We start from the raw sequence: 8,488 nt of genomic DNA, 5'->3' as shown, positions 1-8,488 counted from the left end.
CAATCAATTATAAGAGGTCAGCGCTTCGCAGTTGTCTTAGCCTACAATGAGATTGATTCTATTGCAAAGAAGTTACAGACAATGCGTACTACTACTACTAGCGACAACCATAATTGAACGCCGGAGTGCCAAGGCTTGTAAATAGAGATCATAGAATAGAACCCATTTAACTATGAATTGATCTAGCTTAGAGTCATTTTTTTTTTCTTCTAATTGGCTGCAAATTGATGGCTTAAATACATTTTTTCATCCCTACATTTTAAGATTTTTTTCATTTTCACCCTTGTATAAATAATACATATTTTGTTTTTCATTTTTAAAGCATTTTCCAAAAACAAATATAAAAAATACTAAATTACAGGAAAAAAATATTTAAGCCAAAATTAATTCATAGCTAAATGAAAGAATAGACTGAGAAGTAAAAACTATGAAATTTAAATCGAAGACCACGTATCGAATTCAACAGAAGTATCAAGTATCAAAGTCGCAGTAAGACTAACTCAAAACATGACGTTCATGAAAACAGCGTAGCTGCCACACAGGATACAGTAAGTGAAACCACATAAATGCATAAGCCATTACACTGCTGCTATCTAATAATACCGATAAATATCCAATGGTAAAATGGCAGTCTGTAGACAGACTCTGGTGTCTATCAGCACCGGTTAATCATCCAGCTGCACCGTTCAAATTACCATGCGTCACTATTACTCATGCCACCAAGCATCTAACATTGCTCCCAAAAAAATCTACGATGGCACTGCACAAAATGTAAAGGAGATGAAGTCAGAAGAATGTTTCGCGTATCAGTAAACTGAATTATATTATAAAAAGAAGAGATAAAAAAACCACTGAGAAGGAAAAGAATCTCACGACAGTAAAAAAAAAACAGAAGATGCAGAAATTGGCATATAGATTCTTTACACAAATTGGTATAGATTTACGACGGCAAAATAGTAAAATTTTAATGGACGAGAAATGTCGGTATTTCATAGTACTAAAAATAAATTATTGTTTTCATATATACATGAAACATACATCACATGCAATTCAGAAATAAATAGTTGCAAAGAAGAACAATGAATCAAGTGCAAACATTGATATAAATTTTTATGCTTAGAAGCCAATTCAAAATAACAATCGTGATGTCACAATAAATATCATAGGAAGCCATTTCAAAACCAGGTTAAGCCTATATGTAACACTCCAAAAAAACTGCTAATTATGCGCTCAACTAATATTATGAGACTCAGCAATAGAAATGCACAAAAATAATTTCTAAACAGTTATTTGATAATTAAATGCATTTTTTAATAAGGACTATAATCAATTTTAATAATGCATCAGTATTCAATCAATTTAAAATTCAATTATATGTCCTAAGCACACAATACAAACATAGAATTTATAGTTCTAATTCAATTTCAATTTTGGAAGAATTGGAAACAAAATTAAAATTCTAAATTATAATTTTCAGTCAACTAATTAAACTCTATATGAACTATAGGTAGAGGTATTAATGGATGAAAAAATACGTACTATAGGTAGAGGTATCAATCTGCTCAGGAAGCTGCTTTATATCCACCTCAAACCTAGACTGAACCTGTGAAATCCATCAAACACAAATTAGAAATGCAAATGGGTATAACATTAAAAAAAAGTTAACAAAATTAATTCCCTACATTGTTGAGAACATCGACATCAGTAGAACAAGAAACAAATGTGATTGCAAGGCCTTTGGTGCCAAATCTTCCAGCTCGACCAACCTGTGCACAATCCCTCCAAAATTAGTCAGCCCACCCTATACTAGGTTTTATTGACAGAAAAAAACTAACTGAGAGGAAACTAATAGCAGACCCTGTGCAAGTATGTGTCTGCGGAATCAGGCATGTCATAGTTTATAACAATGTTGACACGTTCAATATCAATCCCTCTTCCAACCAAATCTGTTGCAACAAGAATCCTTGTATGCCCCTCCTTGAAACCTTTATAGCGCTTTAACCTACAAAATACATAAGTAATGATCATTCGCAAATCACATCACTGCAATATATATAAACGGTGCAATCAGAATAAAAAACAAGTAAGCAGCACCTTGTATGACATTTTAATGGTGATAATTGACAAATTCATCCGGCTACTCCAATAATTCCATTCAGAAAATCACAACTTACAGACTCATCAATCTTTCGTAGTATTACACAAATGTGCTATTTTCTTAATGCATATAAAATCTCATCAAAGAATACACAGGCCCGGGTCCTAACAGAGTCTCCTCCCTCTCTCAATCACTCAAAATACAATCCATACACACTGAATGCAGAAAGTGGCATGTCCTATGCATAAGATTAGGGCAAGGTAACATCAACACTTCTCTGCACACACACGTTACCCTCTTAATGAAAAGAGATGCTGTTCATTGTTACCTTTTATTTAAGGTCCACGGCAAAAAGCAAGACCCATTTCAAGTATCGTTAAAACCACATCATATCCCACATGAAATATACATAATTTTTCCAATAAAAGTTAATATTATTAGATTGGAAGTTTAGACCGAATAACATAACAAAATAAGTCAAGAAAAAAAATTGAATCATCAATAGAAAAAAAGACTGGAAACTGTGTTCCTCATGATCCGTTGACATCTATAAAACAAACCTTTCTTCCTGGGACATGCCAGAGTGAATGCATATAGATGGAAAGTTGCACTCCACAAGTAGTTTGTCCAGCTCAGCTGCTCTGCTAACACTTTTCACGAAGATCACAACTTGATTAAAGTCCAGTGCATCAAGAAGATCATTCAACTTCCGATTCTTTTCCTCCTCTTTCAATTTGATGTAGTGCTGCCATGTCAGTCAACAATGTTAGCCAGCCATACATATCACAAATTATCTTGAAGGAAGGAAACTTTAGTTAAAAAATTGCAAAAAAACCCACCTGCACAAGCCCGTGAAGTGTCAACTTGGCCTCATCATCAACATAAATTTCCATAGGCTGAAAGGAACAAATTTCACAGTAAATCATATTAGGGTCCTTCCTCAAGCTAATGGAATCCACAACGAAATGAATGATGGATGCAGATCCCTTGAACGACAGTTCTTGTCCATCTGTTTTGTCTCCTTGCAGAAACTTTTTTTTAGTCACGCCAAGCAAGTGCCATGACACTTGACACTCACGCCCTAAGAAAAATGGCAGAAACAAACCCAAAATGCCCTCACACCCTTCCCCCTAATTAAAGAAAATGAATACCAAACCTAGCAAAAAGCCCATACCTGACACACACCATGTTATTAGAGATGAAACAAACTTCCAACATCAACCAAAGGAGAACAAAAAAATACATACAGCCACAAACAGGACCAATACTTAAGCATCCCATCCAAAGCTTCTTTCTAGCCCAATCTCTCCAGCCACCAGCCCACCTCACACTCCACCCTACCAGCTGGGTGTTTCAGTAAAAGTATGAATAAAAGGGCACTATACAAGCAAAACCCCAATCAGAAGAAAAAAAATTGATGATACCACAGCATTCTAAATATCTAGATAACTCTCAGAGATTTTGAGCAGTATGAAAAAGAGACTTCTAATTTCAAGTAGTACTGGCCATGAGACATTACATCTTGCATAAATTTCTTGCAGACTGGGCGAATTTCCTTGCTGAGTGTTGCTGAGAACATCATAACTTGCTTATCATGGGGAGTCATCTTGAAAATGTCTTGAACATCTTTCCTCATATCTGCAGAGGCATGATAGGAACAGTTAAAACCATACTATAAAAAAATCAAAAGTAAAATTCAAATCAGTAGTGACTATTTAGCAATGAAACATACCCAATGATTCCAGCATCTTGTCGCATTCATCCAATATGAAATGTCTAACATTCTTTAAAGAAAGGTCCTTATCCCTGGTCAATGCCAGTATTCTTCCCGGTGTTCCAACAACAATATGAGGGCACTCATTTTTCAGCAGATCCTTGTGAACTTTGATGTTGACCCCACCATAAAAGACAGCAACCTTGAGATCTGGCAAGTAGGTGCTAAACCTCTCGAACTCATGGCATATCTGCATGAAAGATGTTGCAAATCTTAAATCAGAACCAACTAGAATACAAATATACATAACTTTAATGTATCAAGTCGCCCATGAGTACCTGGTATGCTAATTCTCTTGTATGACAAAGAACAAGTGCAGAAACTTGGCCAGGAACAGGATCAATCTGCTGCAGAGTCGACAGAACAAAAACAGCAGTCTTTCCCATCCCAGATTTTGCTTGACAAATTACATCCATCCCGAGAATTGCTTGAGGTATGCACTCATGTTGCACTGGTGATGAAGCAAATAAAACAGGGCCCAAGGAACCGAGTGTAAGTAAAATAAACCTTTTTCTGACGCTTTCAAGCGTTACCAAAGCAATTTAGTTCTCCAAAACAAGATTGTGATACAAGTATTACCTGAAAAATAAAAATTAGAAAATCACATAAGGATGATACGATAGACAGACATGTAACATGTATCAAACTCTTCTGTTGAAAGTTGAAACCCCACAAAATCCAAAATTTTCAAAGTATGGTAACGGAAAACAAAGGGCGTCAAACAATTTCACTACAGATGAAAAAACCCAGTAAATATTTCAAAACAATAATTACAATAACCATTACAAATCTAAAATCCTCAAAATCATCACAAACAGCAACCACGGCCAAGAGCAACAACTGCAAATTAAATAAAAGATTCAGATAAATAGATAGTTTGCCTTCAGATGGATGCTCAAATCCCGAGTCCACAATAGCCCGAAGAAGCTCTGGCTTCAGAAGGAAGTCCCTAAATCCCGAACTGTGAATTCCAACATAGCCCCTGCAAGATAAAAACAAAAAAAAATTAGTAACATTACAAAATCGTAGATTTATTATGTCTTGACACAACAACACATCGTGCACATACTTCTTGGTAGCTTCGCCGTTGACTTTAGCTCCGGCGGAGTCGGGGGCCTTGTCGTCTTCCTCCTCGTAATCGAGAAGCTCTTCCTCGTATGCTTCGTCCTTAGTTTCACCCATTGTCTGCAAATCACCGAATCAACTAAATCAGAACATGAAACAAAGTATTATGGAAACAGAGCCGATAAATTGAGCTAGGGTTTTGCCCTAGAGAGAGAATGAGAGGAAGGGAATCTAGGGTTTTGGAAGATGGAAATACCTGCGAGATGAAGGATCGAAAGGAAGGTTACAAGGTAGGCGAAGGGGCTAGGGTTAGGGTTCTGCAAAGTAAATTGTTAGATGAAAAACAATTTGGGGAAAAGAAACTGAGAGAGCGAAACCTCCAGTGGATGAGCGAGTGACGATAGGGTTCAAGGGCACGAGGCCATTTTATAGAAAGCCGCCACCGCCTTGTTTTTTTTCATATTAAATGTTTATAAATTTGTATATTATTATTTGGTAGAATGTATATTTATTGTTTATGGTGTATATTGTAAAGTTTTGTGTTAATTCATTTGATTATGGAAGGATTAAACTTATTTTGTGATTTAATTTTTAGGCCCTTTCTTATAGGTTTAATAATTGGGTTCATCTCTTAAGTTTTTCTTAAGCGTCTATAATTATGAAAAATGATGGTCAAACATGTCGCATAATTAAAAATAATAGAAGAAAAGTCAACATAACATAAAAATACTTAAATTAAGCATCAATACAATGACTAAGCCTCTATCATAAAATGAAGAGATTATACTTGTAATCATAAAAGCAAACAAAAAATAAAAGAAAGCATAACAACTTTAAAAAAAGTTGAAGATGACTCTCAAATATGTCTTCAAGGTGTATGCTAATCAAAGCTAAAATGCTTAGTCCTAAGTGTAAAATGTTATTGAAAAACACAATATGATAAAAAGTTTCGGGCCTAAATTACAATTAAAATGCAAAATGATAAGATAACAATGTCTGGTATCATTTATGAGTGTAATCTTTACTATCAAGAAAATTATGGGCGAGTTAAAAGAAATCTTCCCGTACACAAAATATCATGGTTGTGACCATTTTTGCTAGGCACTACTTTTCTTCTATTCTTCATGTGTCTTTATGCTTCTAGTTTCAATCTTTGAGGTCATTATACTTCTTTCTTCTATGTGGCTAGTTCCACAATGAAATAAAATAATGCAAATACAAGGTTATTGAATCCCAAATGTCAGAAAATGCAATTTTATCTTAAGTAAAATGCTATTCATGAATGATATTATTGACTCCTTTGCAAGCATATCAATTCGTACAAATAGAAATAAAATGATAAGACTAAGTATTGAGTCCACAAAAATTTTGCTTGTACTAAACGTTATATATACCTAATGTTTAAGTAATTTGTGGATCAAATTGAATCTTATTCATTGATTAATTATAAATATGAATTAATGTAAATTAACTACAAAGCAAGGAACATGAAAGAGTAAGAAAACAAACGCTTAGAGTTGTGAGATGACGTTGATGATGAGTTATCCAACGTATTGGAGGCTCAACTTACTATAACTACTCTTGATAGAATCATAATTGATTTTTCTCTATTTAACATGAATATGATTATTACTTACATCTACTAACCTACTCTAACCATGATCCTTCAAGTGAAAGAGTCTAAATAACTTAATATCACTCTTAATCCCTTAAAAATTATATTAAATAATTTGCATTACAATAGAGATGCATAAAAAGATTAAATAATATAACTCTATCCCTAGACATATATCACCTAGATGTCTTTCCTAAGTTTTTAGCATATAAACATTTTCCAATGCCTAAATCCTAAAACTTTACATGAAAATGGATGATCAAACCACAAACATGTAAATAAGCATAGAAAAGAATAATAATATCAATATCATATTAAATAGATAGTTTAGAATCATTACATCAAAAAGAGTTTGGTTTGCAGAGTTTCCAACAAATAGGTGGTTTTAGCCTCTTACTGTCATGAAAAGCTTACAAGTATAAAAGGTGGAATGAAATAGAAGAAAATGGAAGAGAATTTGAGTGAAATGGATCAGCTAAAGCTTCGAAAATTGAATTTCCTTCAACAATGACTATGGCTTCTTTACTTTCCTCAACTTCCTTATTTGTTTTGTGGTTTCTTCAGAATGAATTAATGTTTCGTTATTTTTAAATATCTTCACCACTTGATTGGCCAATCAAAACTTTTTTGTATGCTTAGCACGATGCTTGCGTTGAGTGCACATGTCCAACTAGATTAAGTGGCCACACACTAAATTGCAGGATGCACACTTAGCACGCTTGCACGTGACAACTATTTTCCAATGTAGCTTATTGCACTGAGTGGACTTGCTTGGGTTGAGCGGTTCTGACTCGCTAAGCAAGGATGCCGCATTGAGCATGTTACTTCAATTCTTCAATCCTCTTCTATACCTCTGTTACATCTCTACAAAAATACAACCAAACTTAGTATAAAATCATTAACTTTAGCATATTCTAGATAAAAACTAAGAAGAAGTTAAGTTTTGTTGTTTTAACACAAAATAAGCAATAAAAGAGAAGAAAGTTAAATAATTCCTATGTGATTTCAATATACAAATAACGTATGCATGCATAACACTTATCAGATATGAAATACAACTAGGCATGATAACATGACGAGTTAGGGATGGATTTGACCATACCCCTTATTGTCCCACAAAAAGATGGGGCAGATTCATAATTAAAGAACTAACTTTAAAATTTTATTACTCATCGCCATACTTATTGAGTAGTGTAGGGAAACCTATAGACAACCCACCACGTCTTTTTTTAGAATTTTTATTTACTTATATATTTTTAAAGAAATTATATATTAAGTTATTTTTTATCCATAGAAATTAAAAACAAATACCAAAAAAATTACAATAATTCATACATTTTTCTTAACCGACTGAGTTAGATATTTTTATTGAGTTACTAATTATATTATAGTTCAAATAATACATGAAAACAATAAATAACAAAGAAATTAAAAATAAAATTAAGAATTAAATTAAAATTTTAGGCAAATATATAATATTAAGTCTGTTATTTTATTATTATTTCAATTATTTAATTTATATTTTTAAAATTATAACAACAAAATTATATAAAAATGTAAGAGGAGTTATGGATGCGCGCACTAACAGAAAGAGCATTTGGATCAAATAGATATATTTGAAGTGACGAACTAAAAAAAATTAATCTTTAAAATCATATTAAACCAAAATATAGAATAAAAAATACATTTCATCTATTGTTTATGTTGAAATAAATTTGCACAAGACATCATAGACAGGTGACAAAATGAGCCGAATTAGTTAGGTCAATCTAAATTCGTCCGATAAAATATAAGATTTGAACTTATATTTTTTTAGCTCAAATTAAATGCAGTTAGTTTTTTTAGTCTAACCTAATCATCATCTAATGAAAGCCTACAAAAACCAGATTTTTACTAGATTTAAACTTCATTTAGGTACAAATTAGGTTTGGGCTTT

The 8,488-nt window shown here is 33.1% G+C and overlaps 1 protein-coding gene across 1 annotated transcript; it reads right to left on the bottom strand.

Moving 5' to 3' along the window:
- Positions 1–433: 433 nt before the first annotated feature.
- LOC100808957 (DEAD-box ATP-dependent RNA helicase 15) lies at positions 434–5,376 on the bottom strand. Its single transcript, XM_003522572.4, has 12 exons — positions 5,194–5,376; positions 4,942–5,057; positions 4,754–4,854; positions 4,151–4,323; positions 3,831–4,062; positions 3,618–3,736; positions 2,938–2,994; positions 2,659–2,843; positions 1,858–2,002; positions 1,683–1,766; positions 1,540–1,603; positions 434–760 (listed from the first exon to the last, which is right to left on the bottom strand). The coding sequence occupies exons 2-12, from the start codon at positions 5,052–5,054 to the stop codon at positions 750–752; spliced, it is 1,284 nt and encodes a 427-aa protein (XP_003522620.1). The 5' UTR covers positions 5,055–5,057; positions 5,194–5,376; the 3' UTR covers positions 434–749.
- Positions 5,377–8,488: the final 3,112 nt, after the last annotated feature.

Source organism: Glycine max, chromosome 4, assembly GCF_000004515.6.
Source record: "Glycine max cultivar Williams 82 chromosome 4, Glycine_max_v4.0, whole genome shotgun sequence".
In the NCBI taxonomy this organism is placed as follows: domain Eukaryota; kingdom Viridiplantae; phylum Streptophyta; class Magnoliopsida; order Fabales; family Fabaceae; genus Glycine; species Glycine max.
This window is presented reverse-complemented; position numbering and strand designations above follow the sequence as displayed.

Coding starts and splice junctions, on each gene's coding strand:
- LOC100808957 (XM_003522572.4), bottom strand. CDS start 5,054: ATGGGTGAAACTAAGGACGAAGCATACGAGGAAGAGCTTCTCGATTAC. Junction 4,855..4,941: donor AACGGCGAAGCTACCAAGAA/GTATGTGCACGA, acceptor TTTATCTTGCAG/GGGCTATGTTGGAATTCACA. Junction 1,604..1,682: donor ATGTCGATGTTCTCAACAAT/GTAGGGAATTAA, acceptor TGGATTTCACAG/GTTCAGTCTAGGTTTGAGGT.